Here is a 26,198-nt window from a genome sequence, read left to right as displayed (position 1 = left end):
GGGGCGCACGTGCGCCGGGCTGGGGGCCGGGGCCGGGCGGGGGGCCGCTTACCTGTTGGAGGTAGAGGAAGGCGGGCGGGCAGGGCACGGAGTGCGGGAGCATGCTGCCGGAGTTGGACAGCAGGAGGCAGCCCGAGTTCGCCATGGAGCACAGCATGGGGCGGCAGGGGGGCGCCCGGCGGCCGGAGGCGGCTCTGCGCTCGCTGCGTCCCTCGGAGTGTGCGCGCGCCCTGCCTCCCGGGCGCCCTCCCGGTCTCTCTCCTCCTCCTCCTCCGGGCCTCCCCTCCCCCTCGTGGCGCTCTTTAAGAGGGAGGCATCGAAAGGAGAGCGGCGCGCCTCTACCCGGTGTTCCCCCTGCCCGGGCGGGGAGGCTGGAGAGAGCGCGCGCGAGAATACGGCCAGAGAGTCTGTGCGCGAGAGATCGGGCGAGCGGGCGAGAGCAGGAGTCAGTCACTTTGGAGCCTCCGGAGCCCTGTCTGCAAAGAGTGGTGCGTGTGCGTGTGTGAGTGCGCGCGTGTGCGCGCGTGTGTAGCGGTGGGAGGGGGAGTCCCTGGCGTACTCCAACATCAAACGGAGCCCCGCGCGGAGGGAAGAGAATCCGGAGCGACTGCACAACAGCTGATCCCACACTTAACCCCTCGCCCGCCGATACCGGGACAGCCCTCCCTCGCGCCCTCCCACGCTCGGGCCCTTGCGAGCCCCTCCTCCTCCCTGCTGCCCGCAGTTGCTCCCGGCCTGGGGGTCTGGAATCTCCCTTTGCCCCCGCTCCGTTCTCCGGCCGCTGCGGAGAGGAGGCGCCGCTCCGCCGGCTCTGCGGCCGGCCGACCGGAAGGCGCCTCGTCCTGTTTGGCGTTCAGAGAAGCGCCCTTCCTAAGGGAGGCCGGCTCAGTGGTGGGGATGTCGGTGATGTAATGAGGGCATCTACGCAGAGGCTTCCGCGCTGGGGAAGGCTTCTCTGGCTGTCCAGGGCTTGGAAATCCAACCAGAGCCTCCAGGAGCTTCTCCTGCCCTCCTGCTGGCCCCAGACCCCATCATACATCCCAACCTCCTGCCACAGGCACCTGGTCTTGTGGATACTTAGATGGGGGTGGGGGACACGGGCACTGGCCACAATGCATCCTCCCCTCCCTGTACCCAGACACACTGGACTTGACGTGTTTCACTCCCACAGGACAGGCGTGCATAGGTCCCCACCTCTTTGCCCCATTCAGCATGTGGCAGAGGTCTTGGCAGTGCCCCTTGTTCCACCACTGTGACTGCACACACCTGCAGCTTCAGCGGCCACACACACACCCACTGGCCTGCCCCGAGTCTACACTCACCAGAGGCCCCCTGGATCAGGTTCAGTTTACCAGGATAAGCCACAGGTGAGTTTGGCTGCAAAAGGGATGGGCTGCCGGTGGCCACTGTCAGAGGCAGAGCCAGCAGGTTCATACCTAACCTCATGCCTTCCAGGAAAGGGGCAGATCCCAGGCACGCAGTACCCATTCTGAACGCACCTATCCTACCTCAGGGCACCTGTGATTCTCCTCCTCTCAGGGCACCTGTGATTCTCCTCCTCTCACTGCAGACAGTGAGCCCTGAGCTGGAGGGAGGCAGGCCTGGGACTGCCTGGGACCACCTGGCAGTGTGCAGATGGCTGGCCCAGCAGTCACGTCGGACCCTCACTTGCTGTGTGATCTCGGGAAGTTCGATTGTCCCTGGGGGCCTTGGGTTCCACATCCAGCCGGAGAGATGGGTCGGATGTTGTCTGAGATCCCTGCTGCACCCACTGCAGGACATGTGGCCTGAGGGCCATTGAGGAAGAGGGAGCAAGAAGGGGAGGGAGAGAAGGGTGGCCTCTCCACGCCCAGTTTGGGAGGCTCCAATTGAACAAGGCAGGTAGGTAAGGGCACCTGGGACCATTCTCTCAGGTGCCCCATGTTCGTCTTCCTCGTAGAGGATCTGGGATGTGGAGTCCGGGAGGGAGGCAGACGGGAAGGGACAAGGCTCGGGAGAGGAGGCAGGCGAGCTGGCCATCTCGCCATGTGGTCTGACCTTCTGAAATCCTGCTCTGTGGTCCCTCTGGGGTGGTGCTGGCACAGGACAAGTATAGGGTGCTTGTCTGGCTCCACAGGGTTTTGGCTGTGGACTTGATGAGGTCCTCCCTGCTGTCAATAACTTGGTTTCCCAGCCTAGGACGGTGGTGGGGGTCCCGGTGCAAAGGCCGGGCATGCCTGGGCCAGGAGGATGAGGTGGGTTGTAGCATTTGCCAGTTGAGCCTTGCAGAAGGGCTCTCCATGAGTATGGTGCCCTGGAGTGGCCCTGGCTGCCTCCCTCCTGAGTCAGGTTGTTCTGGCTTGTTCCAGAAGCCATCCGTCTTTTGTCTTCTCTGGGCACCTCTCTGTCACCACTGTCCTGCTGCCCCTTCCCCGGAGGATGCCCAGGAATTCGGGACAGCCACATAGCGTTCAGCCTAAAGCCAGGCTCCAGATCCACCCTGCCCATGAATCATTTGTTCATTAATTTGCCATTATGACCATTATGACCAAGTATCTCCTGTGGAATTCAAGCCTCATCCCCTCCAGAAAGGGATTGGGAGTGCTTCCTAAGCCATGCCTGACATAAAGCCACTTTTTGAGCCAACACTACCGTTTTTCCTTATTGATAACCCATTATATGCAGACACTGTACTCGGTGTGGGGGCTGCAGAAATCAAGTTATCTGCTCTGGAGTGAGCACACTGTCTAGTGGGGGAAACCAAGCTGGTAAATGAAGACTGCAGCCTAATACACTGAGAGCTTTGACAGCCCAGGACAGGGAGAGCTCAGATCTGGGGTGTGGCCAGGGAAGGTTTCCTGGACCCCTGAGCTCAGTCATTGGCCCAAAGAAAGCCAGGGTGCTCTCACTATCTGCATCTGCATCACCAGCTGCAGCCCTGCACCTGCTCACCTGTGTGCCTCTCTGCCCAGCCACCTGCCTTCCAGCCTCACCTCCAGATTGCACTGGGCCCAGGAGCATGTCTGGACACCTGCCTCCATCAGGCGGCTCATCACACCCAGCTCCAGAGGGAAAGGACTGAGAATAGCAGAATGGAATGAAAATAATACCTCCAGAAAAAGGGTCTGAACAACATGTGTGTTTGGCTTATTTCTTGGGACAGGGGCAGTGTGCCCGCTGCCTCTTATGCTGTGCTTTAACATGAGCCAGTTACTGAATAGCACACACCTCAGGGCTCTGCTGTGATTGTTTCAGAGTGTCCCGCAGGCCTGACTCTGTGGACCCCACCAGCAGGAACCATGCCCTCATCACCTCCTATCTCCAGTACCTGGCACCAGGGTGGTACAAAGTTTTTCAGATTTCCCACGCCCCATGCAGCCCTCCCGAGTCCTTGGTGCCTTGTGGACTAGGGTGGGTGGCCCTGAGCAGGGGGTGGGGGAAGCCTGTGCTCCTGGTGGCTCTGCTGCCCCCGCTCCCAGGGCGGAGGGAGGCTGCGCGCTAGGAAGAGCTGTCACTCCGGTGCTAATATTCACTACTTAAAAAAGAGGCAAGGAAAAAATATCCCATTCGCCCTGAATCTGAGAAGGGCCTTGTTAGGCAGGCAGGAACTGAGCTGTAATTATTTCTGCGCTCCTGGGCACCACTATAAATATCAGGCAAGGGAGGCACCTCAAAAGGTTCTGATGGTTCGAAGGCTTTGGAGATCTCCTGGCTCCTTCCTGCCCCCATCTTGTGTCACCTTCCCTGGTAGGGGCCCTGGAGGGTGCAGGCACTGCCTCTCCTCCAGTAGGGCAGGGCGTGTCTTCCCCACCTTCCCTGAGCATGCCTGCCTGGGAAATCCTGACCCACGTAACCTTGCCAGATGCCCTGAGTCTCTTTGGTGTGTACCTCTGTGAAATGGGCACACAGGATTATCCCTGGGAGAGTGTTTGCTAGAAGGCATGCCGGGGAATACTAGCCTCCAAGATGGCCTGTGTTTTTAACAAAAGGTGGGCCAAATGAGTCCTGTGGTCAGATGACTTGGGGGACTCTTTCTTATGACCCCTACCCACGTCCTTCGGAAATTCCCAAGGTGGCACATGGCAAATCGCAGCAGAAAGGAAGCAACTCCATACTCTCTTTAGGGGAGGAAGCAGGGCAAATCCCTCATCCTCCTGCCCCTCTTTCCCCCTCCAGGCACCCAGGCCGACCATCCTCAGGCTTCCCCCGCACCATGAGGACAGTGTGCAGCTTGGCAGCGGAGTCCCAGGACAAGGAGTGAGCTCACAGTCTCTGGTTGCAGCTGGGCTCAACTGCGCCAAGTCGAGCCTTAATCGACAAATACATTGTGCTTTCCGCAGAGCCAGACCTTCCCGCCCCAGCCCTGGGGTATTTGGCCTGGGCTTGGGCATGAGCACTGGGGTATGAAAGAGGCAGAGTGGAAGAACTGGATCTCCACAGCGGGGTGGGGTGGGCATGGCTCAGGGAGGGGAGGATGTGTGCAGGCCTGTGTGTGTGATGGGGTGTGGGGAGAGCCAAGAAGCCACTCTGACCAGCCAGAGTCCTGTATCACCATGGAACACTTTCCAGGGGAATTAATGTCCCAATTCAGCAGCCAGGGCAACAGGGTTGGAGTCAGGGAAAAGCCCCCACTGAGGCTGTCATGGGATGCCCCAGCAGACATCATGGGGCAAGGTCAGGCTGGGGATGGAAAACTCGTCAGCCTTTTTTTTTTTTTAAAAAAAAAAGTAGAAATTCTCAGATTCCCAGAGGAGGCGGCTTCCTTGTATCAGGAGTCAGGGGCTGCTTCCACTTTGTTCTGGCCTGTGTAATCTCCCCAGAAGGGCAGAAAAGCCGGCAGAGGATCCCTGCAAGCAGGGGTGAAGCAAGCCCAGGGATGAGCCGTTGGTGCAGCCCTGGCAGGCGAGGCCTCACTGGAGGTGGCCAGCAGAGGGCCCACTCACACCGCCTTCACTGGCTGGCCTGCGAGGAGGGGCTGCTGGGGTGCTCCCCACCCCCAGCTCCCTCTGCCTCCCTCTGCCAGGGGTCCTCAGCAGTGCAGAGGGAAAGCTACGCCCAGCCCAGGCTGCCGGGGCCAGCACCCACCTTCTGGCTCAGCGGGGTCCCCACCCACTGGCACTGTCCCCCTGGCCCCAGCAGAGACTGCAGCAAAAGTAAAAATCGGCGTGAAAAGGAAGTTTATTTATCTGTTTAATTAAGAGGCGTTTGCAAGCCACATTCGGGTCCATCTGTCTCACTTACAACCATGTCCCAGCAAAATTAAACATAATAAATACAGGGAGACTGAAAGCAAAGGGCACACTTGAGATATATGGGCAGAGGCAGGAGTCGTACAGGGTTGCAGTTATAAGCACATCTTTCTCTTGCAAGTTCCTCTCCCCTCGGGGGCCCAGGAGCCAGAGGAATGCGCTCAGAGAAGGACTGTGGGTGCTGCTCACTCTGCTCCTTTCACTCAGCACTGTTGCCAAGCTTTATTTATTTTAAATGAGCCCCCAGGACTTCTCCCTTCTCCTCTTCTGTGGAAGGGGAGTGAGCTCTACACCGAGCAAAAGGAACATCTGAAAGCAGCCAGCACTCTGATGTTCCACCCCAGGGCTCGGTGGGTAAGAGGCCTCGGAAGCTGCGGCCCTGGAAAGCTCGTTGCAAGCTCCTGCTGCATCTGGGCCATGAGCTCCTGGCAAGGAGACAGCCTGGGCTGAGCAGAGCCTGGGAGAAACAGATCTTTGGTCTTCAGTGCCATCTGTGGCCAAGCCACTGTTTGGCAATCTGGGCCCAGAATCCCACAGAAGTCGAAGGAGGAAGAGGGGGGCACTTTGATTTCTGTCTCTCATCTAAAGGCTCAAGAGCCTGGCCATTTGCTTAAACTTCCCAGGAACAGAAGCACACAAAGAGCGAGAATGGCAATTCATTATTATTGATTGCTAACTGTAACAATACCTTGTATCTGCTCAGTGCTTTCCTAGCCTTTTCAGAGAGCCTTCATGTATCTCACCTCATCATCACAAGTTAGGTAGGGAAGGTGTAACGATGCCCATTTGATATATGATGACCCTTTTAGGATCACAGAGGTGGTCCAAGGTCACACAACTAGTTAGAGGCAGCATCTGGGCTAGAAGGCAAGACTTGGAACTTGGATTTACAGGAGTCCTTGTCTTCCCTTCGACTACCGGGCTGGGCTCATGCCCTTCTGTGAACATGCTCATCGTGAGCCCTTGGCTCTCTCTCCTAACAGGATCAACTCCAAACCAAATCTGTTAATGTAACAGTCATTTGCAATAGCTTGGGCATTTACTAATCACACCACTGCTCCGTCTGTGCAGCAATTATCTCGAATTTCCTCTTTCTCATTAGGCAGGAGGTCGCGAGGGCTCAGTGGGTTGCTGAGCCCTGTGGTGACGCCAAGGAGAGGAACTGCTGCTGGACCAAGGAAGCCCTTCCCCAGCGTTCCTAGCTGATCTTCCGTGCGGCACCCAATTTCTCGGGCCCTCACCCTGTGCTCAGCTGACCCACCAGCCCCAAGCCCTCCTGTCCTGCCCAAGCCTGTGCATGTGTGCTTGGTACCCTTGTACCCAGACCATGGATGGCCACAGAAAAGAGAGTACTGAATGGCTTGGGAAGTTGTATATTTGTTTGGAGATGATGACTCCAGCTCGGACTGGGTGTCCAGTGAAGTGCCCTTTAATGGTTGGGCCCCCACTGCAGACATGACTGATAACAGCCTTTGCTCACACCAGCCAAGGAAACTCCGTATCACTCACTGCTCCACGCAGCCCACCCGGAGGTACTCGCCACTAAAATCACTCTTGGTATCCCCACTTGCTGTCCTTCAGCATCAGGGTCAAATCCAGCCTCTTGCTTTGAGGTCACCTCCTTCCCCCAATCAAAAAACAGAGTGAAGAAGAAGAAGAAAGGAGCCCTCGGGGACAAGGGTGATGGGGCTGGAAGGGGAAGTGGCATCGCATCTCCCAGTCCCCAGCCTTCTAGCTGGCAGTCACCGAAGCCTTCAGCGACATGTACTGTCTTTTTTTTTTTTTCCCTTGAAGCTTTCCACTGGGGAAACCCTGCCGTCTCTCTGGGGAGCCCGGTTAGGTTTTATCACCTGCACACAAACTTTTCTGTCTTAATTTTATTCAAAGGGTGAAGGCTTTGAAAAGTGAGAAGGGGGAGCTTAGGCCAGAAGCTGAAGTCAGTGTCACCCCCTGTAACTCCCAGGAGGGACTGGGGCCACTGACCAAAACTTGTAGAGCAAAGCCGTGCGTAGAGAGAGGGGGCTGAGTGAGCACAGCTCCTGCATATGGAGCCCTGCACTCTCAGGGCATCCGGAAGGGAAGACTGTACACACAAAGTGGGTACAATTTGTGTAGCTCCCATTGCTATGGCCGGCATGAATTTGCACCATGTTTGGTTAGAGTTGAACTGAGGAAACAGCATTCAGGGTTCCTCAGTGGAGACCCGTGGGAAGAGGTCAAGGTTTGTTCTTTCATCAACAGCAGGTGGGTCTGAGTTGACTCCTGGCTGGAGGCAGCAAGGGCCCACCTCCAGCAATGAAGTGGCTGGGTGCTCCCCTTTGCCATCAATTTTTAGGAAATCTTACTTAACAGAGAAACCAATGTCCCTTCCTCCAGCACTGGGCAAGGAGAGGCCACATGGAGAGCAAGTGCAGCACTGTAGAGAGGGAATGGTGGCCCGGGGGTACCCCGCACCCCAGGACTGGGAAGTTAGAACCTCCAAACTCTGAACAGACCTGAAAGACTAGATAAAGCATCTGCCTGTAGCCCCAGCCCCAGCCCTCGGTGACTCTGAAGCACCTTCAAACTCTGACCAAACCTGAAAGACTCTGGAAAAAGCATCTGCCTGTCGCCCCAGCCCAGCACTCAGTGAGTTAAACGGCAACTGCAAGGCCTCGGGAAACAGAATGTGAGGGGCGGGCACTCTGCTCATCCCCTGCCCCTGCATGCCTCCTGAAGCCAAAGCGTCAGCTCATTAAAAGCTCATTAGGAGCCCAAGGCATATAAAGGCCTGGAGAGGCATGACTGTCGTGGCAAAGTGCGTGGCCCTAGGGTGGCCAATGCACTGTCAGGCAGCCAGTGCCAAGCTGCAGACAGGGGCCGGGCCCTGGAGTGACGAGGTGGCCAGCGGCGGGAGGTGGGGGTGCAAGGTCCTTCTAACGAAGACTCATGGGAGCTGAGCTTGTCCCAGGACTCAAGGGAGTGGGGACAAGCATATCTGCCAGGAAGCAAAGGAACAGATGCAGACAGTAACCTACAGACTCACCTCCCCACACCTCCACAATGACAGAAGCCAGATAAGAGTTCCTTTCTCAGGCTTTGAGAGCAAGGAGAAGGCAGGGTGAGGCAGGACCCTGGGCAGGACCCTGGGCAGGACCCTCCTAGCAGCCTAAGACACACCAGGGAAGTTGTGTGAGTCGCTGCACGGTGAGCAGGGATGGGGCAGTGGATACTGATGTGTTTTAGTTCCTAACAATTGCCCAAGAGCAGGGGAAGTGCCTGCCTGGTGGGGGTGTGGGAGCCTGTCTTGAGTTAGGCGTGAAGCTATTCTGGGGCTGCCACCCCTGCCATCCCCCCACCCTGCCCACCGTCTCCTCCCTCTTGATCCTGGGAGGAAAATCCCTCCCCTTTCCTGATCCACTCTAGCACTGGGGTCCAGTGATGTTTTGGCACCAACACAACTCTCCAGTTCCAAGGCATGAGGTTTCTGAGAATTCACTGGCAAGGAGGTTTGGAGAAGTTGGCAGCCAGCTGAGGGCCCTGTACTGCTCTTAGCAGCTCCCGGCCTTTCCTCCCACTGAGAGTTGCTGCATCAGGATTGCGGGGAGCCGTCTGTTCCTGCTCTTACTTCCCTAGGATGCTGTGACTTTTGATTCCTGCTTGATTAATATACAGCCAACAGAGACTGTATTTAAGGCAGCTTTAATTCTCTCAGGTCACCAAACTCAGGAGCAGCAAAGCTGCAAGGAGCCAGCCCCGCAATAGATCAAACACCAGGACCTTCAAATCGCTCTGTGGCCCAATTTCTCATTGCTGCTGCTGCCTGATAACCCGCCCAGCCTGGAGCCAATAGCTCCTTTTTCTAGGGCTGGACACAGGGGCTGGATGTGGATGTCCATGACTGAAACCCTCTTGGCAGCACAGAGCGAGAGCTGGAAGAACTGGGCACAACAGTGAGACCGTCAGCACCAGGGACAGCTCCAGCCAGCCCCTGGAGCCACCGTCGCTGCCTACACCTCTGCCTTCCTGGGCCCAAACAAGCATGGGTGTCAGTGAACTGTCTGTTTTGCAGGGGGTGGCCAGCGGCTAGCCCTGCTGATGGCCACCTTTTACCAAAACATCCTCGCCTGCTGAGTTAGCCTCCTGCTCCCTTGGGGGCCCTGCACACTCTCACTGGCTCTGCCTCCCTTTAGGAGATCCAGCTTTTTCCATTGCTGACCCCCAGAGGGAAGCAGGCTGCTTGCTGTCAGGACTATCTGTCTGGCCTCTGTGCCAGCCCCTGGTGCCCAGGGCTTCTGTGGGCCCAACAGTTTCCTTCCTGGCTCAACCTCATCCGCTTCCAACTTGCCTCATTAGCATCTCCTGAAAGGCAGGCTAATTCCTCCGCTGAGCACCTGGGTGTTCACTTGCGCGGTGGGGGCAGGGGCAGGCATGCCGGCGTGGCTGCCATTTCCTCCAAAGTGCCTTTTATAGACCTGGTCCATGTTGCAATTCGGGAGGCACCGTGGGGCAGCACAATGCAGGGAGACTGCACTGGGAAGCTGGGCTTGTAAATTACCTCCCAGTGGGGGCAGGGAATGTGCCTATTAACAGAGAACCTGGTGCAAACAGCCATTCTCATTTAAGAGCAGGATCTTTCCGGATCAGATTCTGATCAATCCTTGCTGCCACCAACACACCATATATTAGCAAGAAATGTTTGCATTGAAGTTGGAGGAAGCCCCAGACTCACCTTCCCACGCCAACCCCTGACTGCTGTTTTATTAGGATTTTCTCTAAACCCAGCCCCATTGGATTTATTCCCCCTGCTCTGCCTCTATCCACTTAAAAATATTGTCTATGGATTTTCAAATGATTGCTACACTTTCTAAGAGAAGGATGCAGTGGTTAAAAATTAACAGCAAATTTATGGGAATTCTATGTGGCAATTACAGAATTATAATGAAATGGCTGCCACTTGGCTGGGTGTGGGTAATTGGAAATCCACGCTGGGAAGACTAGAATCTTTACTGGATTGGAATTGTATTTTTGCGAGTAAATGCCGTGGAGAGGGTCAATGGAGCCTTGAGTTGGCCAAGTTCTTCTCTAGAGGAAAAAGTGGTCTGCCCACTGCCTATTGGGAGGCAATTTAGAAGGAGAATCACTTATGCTGGCCCACAGGAAGGTGGCTGGAAACCACTGGGGGAGGTACATGCTCCGGGCTAGGGGAGCAGGCCTGATGGTGGAGGAGGTGGGAGTGGGAGAGCATGAAGGGAGGAAGGCCAGGGCATCACCAGCAGAGGGAAGGCCCACTGTGGTACAGATGGAGCCAGACAGAAGGCAGCACCGAAACCCTGATGTTCTCCCTGCCCTGTGGGTTCATTTGCCTTGGGAAAAAATTTGGGTAAGATGACCTTATCATGAAGACACCGATGTTGCTCCCTCTTTCACATGGCGCTGTCCTCCTACAGCTGCTGGGGGAGACATGGACTTTGCCTCTGATCTCCTCCGCAACTCTTTAGGGTCTTAGTGGCTGAGAAGGTGGAGCAGGAGGCTGTGATAAGGGACCCCAGATTCTGAGCAAGGGAGTTCTGCCAGGAATCTAGGTACAAACTGCCTCCTGGAAGCCAAGTGCAGTGGCTCACACCTGTAGTCCCAGCACTTTGGGAGGCCGAGGCGGGTGGATCACTTGAGGTCAGGATTTCGAGACCAGCCTGGCCAACATGGTGAAACCCCGTCTCTACTAAAAATACAAAAATTAGCTGGGCTTGGTGAGCATGCCTATAGTCCCAGCTACCAGGGAGGCTGAGGCAGGAGAATTGCTTGAACCTGGGAGGCAGAGTTTGCAGTGAGCTGAGATTGCGCCAGCCACTGTACTCTAGCCTGGGTGACAGAGTGAGAGTCTGCCTCAAACAACAACAACAACAACAACAACCACCACCAAACAAAACAAACCTGCTTTCTGGTTCTTCAAGAGTTTGTGTAGACCTGGTGCTGTCAAGTGCAGAGGCCACGGGCCACATGTGGTCATTCTGAGCTAAAACACGGCCGGTTCTAATTGAGACACTCTGTGTGTGTGCGTGTGTGTGTGTGTGTGTGTGAAATGCACATGGGATTTTGATGACTTAGAACCATAAAAAGAGCGAAAAAATAGTTTGTATCTAGATGACATGTCAAAATGACCATGTATCAGGTATACTGGGTTACATAAAGCATATAACTAAAATGAGTGCCCCCAGTTTTTTTTTTTTTTACTTTCTCAATGTGGGTGCTGGAGAGTTAAGTATTTCCACGTGTGGCCTGCATTATGCTTCTATTGGGCAGCTCTGGTCTAGAGCATGGGCAGATGTCTTTCCTCTCAGCCCCACCGACATCAGCTCACTGTCATCCCCATTGCCTGCAGCAGTGCCCGGCCATGGGTAGCCTCTCAAGAAGAAATGTAGGCTGTGTGTCGTGGCTCATGCCTGTAATCCTAGCACTTTGGGAGGCGAGGCGGGAGGATCACCTGAGGTCAGGAGTTTGAGACCAGCCTGGTCAACATGGTGAAATCCTGTTTCTACTAAAAATACAAAAAATAAGCCGGGCGTGGTAGTGGCTGTCATGCCTATAGTCCCAGCGACTCAGGAGGCTGAGACATGAGAATCACTTGAACCCAGGAGGCAGAGGTTGCAGTGAGCCGACATTGCACCACAGCACTCTAGCTTGGGTGACAGAGTGAGACTCCATCTTTAAAAAAAAGAAGAAATGCAAAATGCAAAGCCAGCTGGGTCTTTTCTTAGAGTGAGGCCGCACGCAAGCCTGTGTGGGCAGGAGGCCTGGCCTGATCTCCCCATCCCAAAACACACACACCCAGCAACAAGGTCTGCTCCATTTCAGTCGATGTTTCTTGGTTTCTATTTGCTCTATCCTGATATCTGAGACTGGAGCCTCCTTATTTTGTCCTGCCATTGCAGCTGTGCAGGCACAGAGTGTCTGCTGAGGCCAGTGGCGGGGTGGTGGGGGTAGCTTTCCTTCTGTGCTCCCTCCCCTACGACAGGACAGCACCAGGAAACCAGCACTGTTTTGGGGTTTGGGGATGAGCTCACAGGCAAATACTTCTGCCTCCTAACCTGCGACCTGTGCTAGGAGAAAGTGTCCCAGTGACCAGCTCCCATGCGGCTGCACTCACTTGCATTTGGCTCCTGGGTGAGCTTACTGATTTTTCTCTCCAAGGGAGAGGGAGAGGCCCCGGAAATGCCATTCCAGTGAAACTGGGCATGGCGATCATTCTCATCATCAGAACACCTTGGACAGATGGGATCTCAAGAACCCAGAGCACCCTCAGCCTCATGCTCCACCCCAGCCCCCTCTGAAGGCAGACGGAAGGAAGTGGGACGGTAAATATTATTCTTTCCATCTCATCGGATGGAGAAGCTGAAACCCAGGGTACAGGAGTGTCCCAAGATGGGAAGTGGAGGCCAGGATGTGGGGTCGGAGCCATTGCCCCGTTCTCCTGGAGGAACAGAAGCAGAGCGGAGCTTGGACCATGTTGAACTCCTAAGAAGACTGTAGTCCCGTATTTCCCACCTTCTACCACACACCCCGCCACAGCCGTTTCCCACACCCTCCTCCAGCAGAAAGTGGGGCCCACTCCAGCCTGGGAGTCACAGACCTGGAGTCCAGCCCACCTCTGCCCCTGACCACCCGTGGGACTCTGAGCAAGCAACTAAACATCTCCAGCGTTAGTGTCTGCGTCTATAAGAATGGGACGGCAGTACCTCTCTCAGTATCAAATTCTCACAATACGTTGTGGGGATTCAAAAACATGTCAGATACAAACCAGCTGGCACTGGTAGATGTTCAATAAATCATGGCAATTAATTCAACAGATACTTATTGAGTGTCCCCAAGTGCCAGGTTTTGTTCTAGGTCCCTTCTGTCTGCAGTGCCCGCCCAATTGAGACCACCAATGAAATTTCCTTTCTCTTCACCCAGACGGACTGCACTTGCCCTGCCCATCTCCCAGGCCTTGGTACAGAAAGTACAGTTAACTCTCAATTATCTATGCAAATGGAGTGGAACGTTCCACTGATAATTCAGAAACAGCAGAGAGTCTACAAATAATTCTTATTTGAATTAGGAATGCATTATGCTTATTTTCGAGTCGGGTTTACCTTCCTAATTACTGTTTGTTCTGGCTTATGCTCAAACTGGTTTGCATTCTCAGAACGCACATCGGTGTGGTGAGGGGCGTGCCGTGGAAGTGTACTGGGGCCCACCAAGTGGAAACCAGCCACAGACCACCTCTCTGCACTATCCCCCAGCACCCCAGGTGGACGGACACTTGCTAGGGAAGTAGTAGGCAATGGGGCTGCTTGGCATCTGCCCAGGAGGAAAGGTGGCAGCTCCTTGCGTGTTGTTTTAAGGCTGTGCCTATGTGGGTGGCTGGGCATAGGTGGGTAAAATGGAAGGGGGCGTACCGGCTCCTGTGAGCTGTGTTTTCGCCCCAGGAAGCCAGGTGCAGACATAAGAGGCATCCTCACGCGCAGCCCTCCCTTGGGGCTGTCCACATGCTGTTCTCTGTCTGTTTCTCTCTTCTCTGTGTCTCCCTCTACATCTTTCTTTGTGTGTGCATCTCTGTGTCACTCTCTGCCTCCCCTCCACGCTGCCATTCACTGCACTCTTCTCTGGGACAAACCAGGAAACAGATACTTCTTTTCTTTTCTTTTTTTAGACAGAGTCTCACTCTGTCACCCAGGCTGGAGTGCAGTGGCATGGTCTCAGCTCACCGCAACCTCTGCCTCCTGGGTTCAAGTGATTCTCCTGCCTCAGCCTCCCGAGTAGCTGGGATTACAGGCGCGCACTACCACACGCTGCTAATTTTTTTTTTTTGTATTTTTAGTAGAGATGGGGTTTCACCATGTTGGCCAGGCTGGTCTCAAACTCCTGACCTCAAGTGATCTGCCCGCCTCGGCCTCCCAAAGTGCTGGGATTACAGGTGTGAGCCACTGCCCTGGCCCAGGAAACAGGTATTTCTTTCTACAGACACACCTTCCACGCAGCCAGGGCTGCAGATGGCTAGGGCTTGTGTCTAGTTGGGCAGCTCCTCCTTATGCCACTCCATTCTCCTTTGTATAGCAGGGAGGGACGGAGAAAACACCAACCTAACCTCCCAAACTACAGGCAAGCAGGGAGCCAGAAACCGAAAGAAAAGCCTGAGTCTCTGTGCCTTTCCTCACCTCTCCCGACTCCCGGCATGGAAGGGGGTCTGCCTTATACCAGGCAACCAAGACAACATCTATCTGTGACAGTGGCATGTGCTTCTGATTTCCTAAGCACGCCGAATGAATCCACCCCAAGTGCCTCTGTCTGTGTCAGCAGAGTGTGGGGTGGGCTGTCATCCCGGAAGTGCTATGGTTGCATCACTGGACCATCCTCAACACTGCACCAGACCAGAAAGGGAACTCATGGATGACCACCGCCTCTGGCCAGCCCTCTGCCCTCGCCCCCGCCCTACACCTCTCCATCCCACGCGGTGACCTTGCAGGCACAGGTGTGGACAGGAAGGACCGTCTGCACCTGGCCGGGGTGAGTCAGGGTTTGTCCTTCCAGCTCTCACTGGACTCAGTGCTAAGGTGACAGTGGAACGCTGGCATCTGTGTCCCGCCTGCCAGCTCGTGGAGAAAGTTCACAAATGTCACCTCAGTATGCCTCACTGAAGCCTGTGGGACAGACGGGTACAGCTGGAGACTGAGGCTTGGAGAAGTTCATGAACTTTCTAGGATGTATTGCCCATGCCACTGGTCACTCTGATAGGATTTTTAGAGATGTGAGAAGCCTCCCTGCTTTTTCACTTTCTCTCTCTCTCTCTTTTTAAGATGGAGTCTTGCTCTGTCGCTCAGGCTGGAGTGCAGTGGCATGATCTAGGCTCGTTGCAACCTCTGCCTGCTGGGTTCAAGCGATTCTCCTGTCTCAGCCTCCCAAGTAGCTAGGATTACAGCCATGCGCCACCACGCCCAGCTAATTTTTTTGTACTTTTGGTAGAGATGGGGTTTCACCATATTGGCCAGGCCAATCTCGAACTCCTGACCTCAGGTGATCCACCTGCCTTGGCCTCCCAAAGTGCTGGGATTACAGCTGTGAGCCACTGCGCCCAGCCGAGCTTTTTGATGCCTCATATTCTACTGCTTCCCAGTGGTTAAAATACAAATTATCTCCTGCAAAGATGCTGAGTTTGTGAAGCTAAACATCGCCTGTATCTCAGTTGTGAGGCTGTTGACTGAGAACTGGTTTTTAGGGAGAGAGGGAGGAGACCCAGAAAACAGTGGGAAGCAAGTGGGGGCTGTCTCCATGGAGTGAAAGCTGCACAGCAAAGGGTGCAGCTGTGGTCATAGGGTGGGGATGGGAAGGCACATTCTGGCTGGCTCACTCTGCCTTCTGAGAATGTAAAGGGCCTTTCAGAAAGGACCTCCCTAGCCCCCCACCATCCACCAGCCCCTCCAGGTGGACTTCACACCTGCATGGCACCCCCTGGCTCTCATTCATCCTGCCCTTCTTCTTCCAGCAGGTGGGAGGGTCAGACCTAGAGGAGGGGGCATTCCCAGGAGCCTCAGACCCTCTGCCCTACTACAGGAGCTGCAGATCTTGGGGGTCTCTCAGAAGGGGAAATCAGCCCAGGCGGGACTTGAGGAGGAGGAGAAGGCCAGTCATCTGGATGGCCTGAACCCAGTCACAGACTTAGGGCTGCCAATGACCTCTGTGGTGGGAACAGGTGACCTAGAACACACTGCTTTGGTCCCAGTTCAAGAAGTAATTAGATATGCTCTCAAAGAAGTCCCCAAAGCTTTAATTAAAATTCAATAAAAGTGAGGCTCAGTCCCTTTGTTGCATGAGCCTCATTTCCAAGAGTCACACGTGGCTCCTGGCGACCGTATTGACACAGATATAAGACATTGCTGCTGCTGTAGGATTTCTGAAGCATGCTGAACAAATCTACCCTGATGCTCCAGTCTGTCAGGAGAGTGTCTATTCTATGGTCCTGCTCTAAAGCTTCCCGCATCTCAGTTTCCTTATCTATAAAATGGGAAGAAAAGGGCCGGGCGTGGTGGCTCACATCTGTAATCCCAGCACTTTGGGAGGCCGAGGCAGGTGGATCACCTATGTCACGAGTTCAAGACCAGCCTGGCCAACATGGTGAAACTCTGTCTCTACCAAAAGTACAAAAAAATTAGCTGGGTGTGGTGGCATGTGCCTGTAATCCCAGCTACTTGGGAGGCTGAGGCAGGAGAATCTCTTGAACCCGGAAGGCGGAGCTTGCAGTGAGCCAAGATCACGCCACTGCACTCCAGCCTGGGCAACAGAGTGAGACTGTGTCTCAAAAAAAAAAAAAAAAAAAAAAAAAAAAAAAAGTTGGGAGAAAAGTACCCTCCCTAAGTACTTCCCAAGGCCCAATGAGATGACAGATGGCCAAAGCCAAGTGTACAGATCATCAACAAGGTGGCCTGTGCCCAAGCTGCTGGACAAACCCTCTTCTCCACAGCTACTCCCCGGGAGTCAGAAGGTGGGGTTCCAGGGAAAGCCTTGATCAGGCAGCAGGCATGGTGGCCGCCAGCTGTCACTCAGGTGCCCCGCCCAGTCTAAGAGCAAATATAAGAAAAAGAAGAAACCAGTTCCACAGACAGAGCCACAAGACAGGAGTGGCCTCAGCACAGAGCCAAGAGGGGCAGAGGTGCAGCTGGAGGGACAGCGGTGACTGAGCAGAAGCCAGGGACCCCACACCACCTGGCTCCTTGCAGTGCCAGAGGAGGGCTGTTCAGCGAGGGCCTTGGTGGGTTGGGCCATGAGGTGTCTCTGGTCACATCTCTGGGTAGTTGAGACGCCAGGAGAGCTCTGCTGGGCTGCCAGGAACTCTGAAGTGAACTCAATAATAAAAGCAAAGGGGAACTTTGCACAGAGGGTACAGCTTTGCTGGGGAGGGGAAACATCCACAAAACTGATGGGGGATGCACCTGGACCCCCGGTCTCCCCCACCTGATGTAGTGACAAGTCCCCTCCTTAGGCCATATTGGGGAGGCCAAGGCAGAAGAAATCCACCCAGCCTTTCACCCCCTCCTGCGTCCTTTTCTCTTTGTGCGGCAGGCAGCTGGGCCTGCCCAGTCTCAGTTCCCTCAGTATGAGCCTGTGCCTCCCAGCCCTTCACTGCCCTCAGCCCCTTCCTCAGCCATTCCCACACATCTGTGTTCTCCCCAGGACTCCTTCTCTCCTGTCTTCCCACCCTCTCCTTGTGTGTCCTTTTAGGCATCACTTCTTAACAACAACAACAACAACAACAACAACAACAACAACAACAACAACAAAGTGGTGCATCAAATCGTCTGGATTCGATGGCTGTAACCGGATCCACAACAGAGGCCTCAGCATTGCCCTGACACACTGGTCCGTCCTCCCCCAGGGCTGCTCTCTCCCGGTCTCCAGGTTGGAAGAGATCTACACGTCTTGGCTCAGAAGGTGATGGCCTGAGAGAGGGAATTCTGAATACTTTAAAAAGGGAATGTGGGGGGCGACCTGGGTGGGAGAGGGGAGAGAAGAAAATCAGAGGATGTTTTGCTCCCAGCACCCCGGCAGTGGCAGACTCTGCAGAATACCAAGAAGCAGGTGGCCTGCTGTGAGCTCAGAGAGGGCTTTCCAGGGCTGGTGAGCCCTCCCGGGCTTCTCAAGTCTGCCTGGGCTGCAGTTCCTGGTCCTGAACCTTCTTTTCTTCCAGCACTTTCCTCCTAACCCTGGTTTCTGTCCATCCTCTCAGGAGGGGACTGGTGACGATTTCTCCTCTCTCTCTTTGTATTTTCTGGAACATGGAAAGTGCTTCTGACAGGTATATCACATCTTCTGCGATCACTTGCCCCTCGGAGGTGGTGGAGGTGGCCCACAGCCCCCATGCCCGCCCAGTGCCAAACTCACACACAGCACCCCCTGCCTTCTCTGTCTACACCCCTTCCCACGTGCTTTCTCTCCTCCACACTTCCCTGACTCCACTGGAGGCTGGGGGAGATTGACAAAGAGCCTGGGGCAGACTTGGGCAAACTTCTTGAAAAGTTGCCTTCTACTTTCAGGCCTCCTCTCTCTGTGTCTACGCCCCTGCAGGAGAACGCAAATGCTCGGCTTCATGCTGACACCACCTTCTCTCTACAGTTACTGTCTCATCCTCCTCCTCCTGCTGGCTTCACTCAGAGCTGTCACAGTCCCGAGGTGCTGACACACATCTCTGGAATCTCAGCAGTCATTACCGGGAGAATGCCCTCGGTCCCCTGGGTGCACTGACAGGCTTCCCCAGCATGGGGGGTAGAGTGGGGAGGGACCAGGAAAGGAGGACTCTGGAGGAAGACACCCCGGGGTGCAGTATGATCCCTGCGTCTGGGCTGGACTGTGCTCTGTCCCGCTGTATCATCTACAGGGACTTCTTGTCCACAGCAAAACGGGAGGAGCCTGGGAACAGAGTGGGATTGGCAGGAGAGGCAGCCCCGGGCAACTGTGGGGCTGTGTTGGGTACCACGCTCATGTATAATAACAGATGACTCAGTTTCTCCAGCCCCTGAAAGCCCCCTCTGTGCTCACAGCAGACCACTCCTCTGTATCCTGGTAGAGTCTGCCACTGCTCAGGGTGCTGGGAACAATCCCTTATACAAGCACAGAGCCATATGACTTACGAAAACTTCACCAACACCCATCTCATGAATTCTTACAACAACCCCATGGGACGGTTATGACTATGTCAGTGTTACACCTGGGAAGAGTGAGACCCAGGCCGGGGGCTTGCCCGAGATCGCCTGGCTTGAGCCCACACAGCAGACACCTCCCCAGTCCCACCTCCCTCCCACCCTTTTATTCCAGCCTTGGCTGTGGGTGTCAGAGCACACAGCTGTGATCCAACAGCCCCTTGCCCTAACACGCTGCACGGCACTGCCTGCCCTGGGGCTCTTCTGTTACTACCACGTGGGACCCCCCATGGAGCACACTCAGCCACGCACATGCACTGCCATGCCTGGAGGCGCAAAGGCGTTAATACCGCTGTGTAGGTCAGTCCTTGCTGGATGGGGAGAGGACCTGGTGAATAAGCCTTTCATGGAGCCCTGAGGGACTAAGCCCCCAGTGCCCACAGTGGTCTCAGCTCAGTAACACACCCTTGGATTCCTTCTCCTTTCCCTATTTTACTCTCCCTAGAGCCCCTCCCTTCTGTGCACTTCCCAAAATATGCTACCCGCATGTGAGCACTTCTCTCGGGGCCTGGATTTTGGGGGCTCCCAAGCTGAGGCAGTTTGTTCTTAAGATGCCTAGAAAGTGGCCCCTCGGGATAGGATTCTGGAGTGCGGCCAGACATTGCTAAGGACCATGCTGCTGGTGACAAATGGGGCTGTGACAACCCCTGGCCTGTGGGAGCGTTGTGACTACACAGACCCTCACTGGCGGAGGATGGGGAAGAGGGGCAGGTGGATGTGAAGCATCTGGCTATGCTGTTCCCGTGGCAGTGGTTTGAGGGCGAGGGGGCTTGTAAGGACTGTGGGGGTGGTTGGCTTTTATTAATGGGCTTAGACGCTTTGAAAAAGGAAAACAACTGTCTCAAGCCAGCTGACTGTCAACACAGGGCTCCTGGCCTTCATGGAAATATGGAACTAGACCTTTATGCCCTAAAGCACAGGAAGTAATTATAAGGGCATCAGAGTCACCAGGAGCCTGAACCCATGGACACGGCACTTCTCTCCTGAGGAAGTCCAAGCCGCATAGGGAAGAGTCAGACTCAGGCCCTGGGATGAGAACGTTTGTGTGGATGAGCCTGAGAACTTTGCATCCCTAAATTCCCTGAATGCTGTGGGCTGGTGGAAATGGCCCCTTCCATCCTTGCTAAGAGAAAGCAGACTTTTCTTACCCGGAGAACTAGCAAAGACCTCAACTGAGAAATCTTCTCACAAGATAACACTTGTCCCCACTGACAGCTGTCCCTGCCTCCCCCACTGCCATGACAGCAATAGCTAGAGTTGAGGTTCAACGCAGGCCAAGGGGGCAACAGCCCCAGCTCAGGAGGAAAAGAGCCACACACCCAAAGAGCTCCGAGACTCAGCAGAAACACACCAGTGGGCGCCGGGGAGCAGGGGGCGGAGGTGGGGTTGGGGCAGAGTGTAAGTCTGAACAGAGGAGAAATTACTGACATGAAAGTAACTCCTCGTGACTCAGGGCTTAATATCCTGGAAAGGACATGCGTGCCAGTCCAGTGAGCAGCTCCTTGAAGCACACACATACTGACAGCATTCGGTCAACGAGGTAGAGTCACTGGAACTGCTTTGGTGGAGTATTAAAGAAGGGGTCAGAAGACCCAGATGGTGTGAACAGAGAACCCACTAGATGACTCTGTGTCCCAGAAGGGGACAGGGGACATTCCCTCCACTAAGGCAATACGAAATGCATTTCTGGGGCGGGGGACTGCTGAGGCATTTGAACAGCTTAGTGGTGAATGCCTTCACTGAGTGGCAGGCCAGGGTTGCCATTAGGAGGTGCTGCCACTAACTGGGCTCCTTAGTATCGGTAAGGATGAGAAGATTCCAGAATAGCAGGGGCCACATAGTTGCCTTGAACCATCAGAGGCAAGGTGGAATTAAATACCACCATGGTCGGCCAGGCTTTGGAGATGACCAGGGTGCTTTGAACTATAGAAGTCTGTGGCTAATAAGCCATGGTGTTCCTGGGGATGAAATGGATGGGTGGCCAACGAGGGTATTGCTTGACTTGTATAGCCAGAAAAAAATTAAGAGATAGAGAGCAGAGGACTCCTCAGTCATCCCAGAGGGAAACTGCAGTACTATATCCAGTTCCAGGTCTACGGCAGTTCTCCAATCAGAGCCCACTGGTGGAAGGGAGACCAGGTAGGGCTTAGGAATGTACCGCAATATTTATAATGATAGCCTCCCCGTCCTTCCCCAGACAGACCTGTGGATACTTGCCGGAGAACCTATGTCCTGGGGAAGGGGACTAGCAGGAGTTTTGCAGGCAGCAGGATACATGGTTAGAGCAGAAATTGACACCTGTGAAATGAAACACCATCCTTTCCCCCAGTTAGAGTGGGGGTCCATGGAAACCCATGGATATATGACATCCTGAACCACATCCATCTTACAGCAGGTCTGTCAGGCTCAGGGACCCATCCTGTGGTTTGTTCTCTGGTCTCTGAGTCTGCATTTGGATGGCTACGCTTAGCATCTAGCACAACCTGAAAATGAGTTCCCTGACCTAAGTTCCCTGACCTATTCCCTCCACTAAGGCAATACGAAATGCATTTCTGGGGCGGGGGACTGCTGAGGCATTTGAACAGCTTAGTGGTGAATGCCTTCACTGAGTGGCAGGCCAGGGTTGCAATTAGGAGGTGCTGCCACTAACTGGGCTCCTTAGTATCGGTAAGGATGAGAAGATTCCAGAATAGCAGGGGCCACATAGTTGCCTTGAACCAAATGGGAGTCTATGAAACCTCCCTAACCCCCAGCTAAGACAGCAAATCAGAAAAAACAGTACACTCCAGGGAACTTGCAAAAATTATATGCACCATCAAATACTTAAAGGAAGCAAGGATGAGGTCCCTATCCTATCCCTGTTCAATTCACCTGCAAAACAGAACCCTACAAAAACCAGATGAATCAGAGTGGGTGACGGTGGATTACTGGAAACTTCACCAAGCAGCAGCCTCCAATTATTCACAGCAGTGTTGCATTTATTGGAATAGCTCAACAGAGCCTCTATTGCTTGGTATATGGTGATTGATATGGAAAATGTATTTTCCAGTCCATGTCCATAAAGAGTCAAAAGCAGTTTGCTTTTTTTTTTTTTGAGACGGAGTCTCGCTCTGTCGCCCAGGCTGGAGTGCAGTGGCGCGATCTCGGCTCGCTGCAAGCTCCGCCTCCCGGGTTCACGCCATTCTCCTGCCTCAGCCTCCCAAGTAGCTGGGACTAGAGGCGCCCGCCACCACGCCCGGCTAATTTTTTTTGTATTTTTAGTAGAGATAGGGTTTCACTGTGTTAGCCAGGATGGTCTCGATCTCCTGACCTCGTGATCCGCCCACCTCGGCCTCCCAAAGTGCTGGGATTACAGGCGTGAGCCACCGTGCCCGGCTTTTTTTTTTTTTTTCTTAGTTTGCTTTTACAAAGGAAGGACAGCAATACACATTTGCTATCTTGCTGCAAGGCTACAATCATTCTCTTGCTCTTTTCCACAATATAGTCTGCAGGGACCTTGGCTGTTTTGACATTCCAGAGAATATGCTCATCCGATCCACTGAGGAAATCAGGCTCATCAAGCTAGACAGGCAGGAAGGAGCAAGTCCACTGAATGCCCTAGAAAGACCCGTGTGTCAGAGGGTGCAAGGTAAAGCCTCGCAAGAAGGTCTACAGCTTGCCACGTCAATGAAATATTTAGAATCTGGGGCTCTCTGGAACATCCCCTTGAAGATCATGTAAAAGCAAATCATTGCACTCCTTCTACCAAGACAGGGGCACAGAACTTGGTGGCTTCTTTGGATGCTGGAGGCAGCAAATATTCTTTTTGGGAATACTGCTCTGGCCTAAGACTTCCAAAACTATCCATTTTGAATAGGTCCCAGAGCAAACGAGGGCTGTGTGGCAGGTCCAAGACGCAGTGACAGCATCCCAGTGGTGCCCGAGGTACACTGTGGTGGATAAGGCTGTGTGAGGAGTCTCTGGCAAGTCTCAGTGAGAGACACAGCACTGACTCCTAAGGGTGGTTGAGGCTGGCCACCATCTTGAAGACTCTGTGATGAGCTGGAAATAATATGGGGGTGCGAGAGGTGGGCGGAAGCGGATGCCTCCTGTGTCCACCTTGTCTCCTCTAAGTCCTTCTTTTCACTCCAGCCTTTGCTGCAGTCATCAGCTGTCCACAGATGTAGCCTGATGGCACTTTGACTTAGTGAGTCTCTCTAGGCCACCACTGCTCAGCTGTCCCCTGGCAGGAACAAACCTGAATGTGCCGGCCAGTTAACACCCCATGGTGCACCTTGCGCTGTGGGCTATGGCAGCTAGTGGATGCAGCCTTCCCTCTTCTATCCCTCAGGTGGGCAGTTCAGAAAGTGCCTTCTTTTTTTTTTTTTTGAGACAGAGTCTTGCTCTGTCGCCCAGGCTGGAATGCAGTGGCATGATCTCGGCTCACGGCAACCTCCACCTCCCAGGTTCACACCATTCTCCTGCCTCAGCCTCCTGAGTAGCTGAGACTACAGGCGCCCACCACCACGCCCAGCTAATTTTTTGTATTTTTAGTAGAGACGGGTTTCACTGTGTTAGCCAGGATGGTCTCGATCTCCTGATCCGCCCATCTCGGCCTCCCAAAGTGCTGGGATTACAGACGTGAGTCACTGCACCCAGTCCCAGAAAGTGCCTTCCTCACTGCTCCTCGGAGAAATCCTAATTGGATTGAGCCTTGAAACCACTCCCCATCTCCTTGACTCGATAGTACACCTGGAATGGCTTTCTTCCTTCCCATTTCACTTTTCCCAGCCCCCTTTCATTTGGCTCATTTCCCACAATAAACCTCCTGCATGCAAGCCCTTGTCTCAAGCTCTGCTTTGGGGAGAAATCTCTAGACTAAGACAGACAAAATTTGAAATCTGAAGTTTCCCTTGCAAAGAAAAAAGCCACACAAGTTTTCTCTGTTTGCCTGTCTCCCCAGTAGAAGAGTTTCCAAATACTTACTGGGTTAAAAGTACCTCTGCCTAATATTGTAATTAGTAGGGTTGTTTTAACATTCAGAAAACAGAAGAAAGTATGAAGAAGATTATCACCCATGGTCTAATGAGCTTATTGGGCTTAATGGTTCGTATTTAACAGGAATGAAATGCTCCTTTGCCACGTTACCAGGGCAGGTACAGAGTTGAAACTTCCTTTTCATATGCCCAAACTCACTGCTGGACCTGAGTGAGACCCCCAGTGTCCCTGGATTAGCCACCTGCTCAGTGGCCTGAGGCCAGAGTCAGGGAGCTGCGGTCAGAGGTGCCTGGATGCCGCTCCACCCCTAGCGAGGCCTGGACTGTTTCCAGCGTGGCACCAGGGTCCCTTGCAAGCTTCACCAAGAAGCCTCTGGGTTATTCCCTGTGGCCAGGCTAGGGCTGGGTCCCTGGCCCTATGGACTATGGGGTCAGCCCACAGGGCAAAGGGATCTGGAATTTTTTGGAACAATTTCCAGGAACAAGACACTCGGGAACACACCCTCCTCTCACAGGCCTGAGCTCCCTTCCTTCTTCTAGGGGGTGTCTGTAAGTCTCTGTGCTGCCCTCTGGGGAGAGTTTGCCTTCAGGAACTTTCCTGTCAGCCCCTTGGAGACTGGGGTGCACACTGGGGCACCTCCAGACAGCACCTCCTACACACTCACGCCTCCTTTCCTTCCTCTTCTCTCTTCTTGCTCGTCCTCAGCTCTTTTGCAGCCAGACAGTCTTGCCCCCGAAAGGAGGAATGGTTATTTGTTTAGCTATAAAATTAATCAATGTCTTGGCTCTTTCTGTAGAAACAATATGGGCCACAAGTCCAGACCGCGGGAGCCTCGGCAGGCCTCGGCTGGGCTGGGTGAAAGGTGACCCTTCTCTGGCTAGCTCTTGGTGTCTCCCTCCCTTTGTTCTCCCCTCACTCCCTTCTTCCTGCAGTTGGAGGGAAAGGCTTATTTACAGTCACTGCAGAAACACTCCCTCTTCCCTCTGTTGGTAGAACCATAACTGAGCGGATACAGCAGAGCTGAGATGCTGCTGGCAGTGCGGGTCTCCAGCTGTCAGCCCCAAGCTGTGGCTCTCAAGACAGGATTCAGGCACAGAACCAAGACTCTCGGTCCTTCCTACCCAGCCAGGCCGTCTCTGTCACACACACAGCCGACCAGGTCATTCCAGCCAATAGCCGACGGCCTTGACCACCTGGAAACCAAAGGGGCTCCCCTCAGCCCTCCAAGCAGTCCGGAGAAGAGGTGGGGCTGGGGGTCAGTTGGGAAGGTTGGGTCAAGGAAAAGAAGAGAGGCACTTCCCTTCTGTGGGGGTCTGCAACCCCTGGCTGACTTCTCTCTTTGGATGACTTCCAGCTTCTGGCTGTTGCCCCAGGTGGTATCTTTGAAAACATGGTAAGCTGTTGATCTTCTCACGGAAGTGTGGGTGCCAGGCAAGTGGCATTGAGCAACCTTGAATGAAAGATGCCCACTTGGCTGGTGGAGGCCCTTCCCGGGCAGAAGCAGAGGCAGAGGCAGAGGCAGAGGCAGAGGCAGAGGCAGAGGGGAAGCTCTTGGTGGAGAGATGTTGTCTGAAGCCAGAATTATTCTGACTGTGTCCCCACGCTTGTTCCTAGGGCCCCACTCCTGCCTTATGGCACCCCACAGGACCTCACTCCCATCTCCACCCTGGCTGCTCTTTCTGTACGTGCCCATTCCTCCCCTTTCCCACCAGGCCACTCATGGGAGTTGTGGTTGGTGATGTGGCTGGGCCCCTCCTGCACAAGACCTTCTGTGACGTGCCTCCATCCCAGGAGCAGGCCAGAGCCTCCTTCTGGGTGCCCACATTGTTTGAATCCCATCACCATGTTTGCACCTGCCCTGTAACTATTAATGCATGGCTCCAGGACCTCCCAGGGGGCAGGGATAAGGCTTCATCCGTGTGTCTCCAGGGCTGAGTGTGGCAGGCAGCACAGAGGCACTCAGGACACACCCATTGAACCAAACGGAACTCCCACTTCCAAAGCACCATGGAACAAACTGTGGCCAGCACCACAGGTGTGGCCTCTCATTCCCCATACTGGGACTTGCCTTTGTCCTTCTGTAGGCAGTGAGCACCTCTGCAGAGAGATGGGCCACCTTGGTATCCCCGGTGTCCAGCATAGGTGTCTGCACACAGTACCTGTTCCATACAAATAAACAGGACAAGGTTGCCTGCAGAGACACAGCAAGAGGTGGGGTGCATGGCTCACATGTGCTGTGAAAGGACAGCATTTCTGTGTGCACACAGAGGTGCCTTAGCAAGCC

The 26,198-nt window shown here is 54.2% G+C and overlaps 1 protein-coding gene across 16 annotated transcripts in view; it reads right to left on the bottom strand.

Moving 5' to 3' along the window:
* Positions 1 to 26,198, bottom strand: part of RBFOX3 (RNA binding fox-1 homolog 3) — a 546,061-nt gene that overhangs the window by 96,782 nt on the left and 423,081 nt on the right. Inside the window, exon 1 of one of the 16 annotated variants that reach the window (XM_017879332.1) lies at positions 53 to 684. The exons of 10 other annotated variants lie outside the window; for them this stretch is intronic. In XM_017879332.1, the coding sequence (XP_017734821.1) occupies positions 53 to 157 (105 nt within the window). In that variant the 5' untranslated portion in view covers positions 158 to 684. Of the gene's footprint in view, positions 1 to 52; positions 685 to 26,198 lie in introns of those variants that run through there. 5 more of the 16 variants (XM_017879331.1, XM_017879344.1, XM_017879333.1 and 2 more) reach the window with 5 other exon arrangements.

The sequence above is a fragment of the Rhinopithecus bieti genome, unplaced genomic scaffold (assembly GCF_001698545.2).
Source record: "Rhinopithecus bieti isolate Rb0 unplaced genomic scaffold, ASM169854v2 scaffold_9899, whole genome shotgun sequence".
Lineage (NCBI taxonomy): Eukaryota > Metazoa > Chordata > Mammalia > Primates > Cercopithecidae > Rhinopithecus > Rhinopithecus bieti.
The sequence above is the reverse complement of the archived record's forward strand: the minus strand, read 5'-3'. Positions and strand labels throughout refer to the sequence as shown.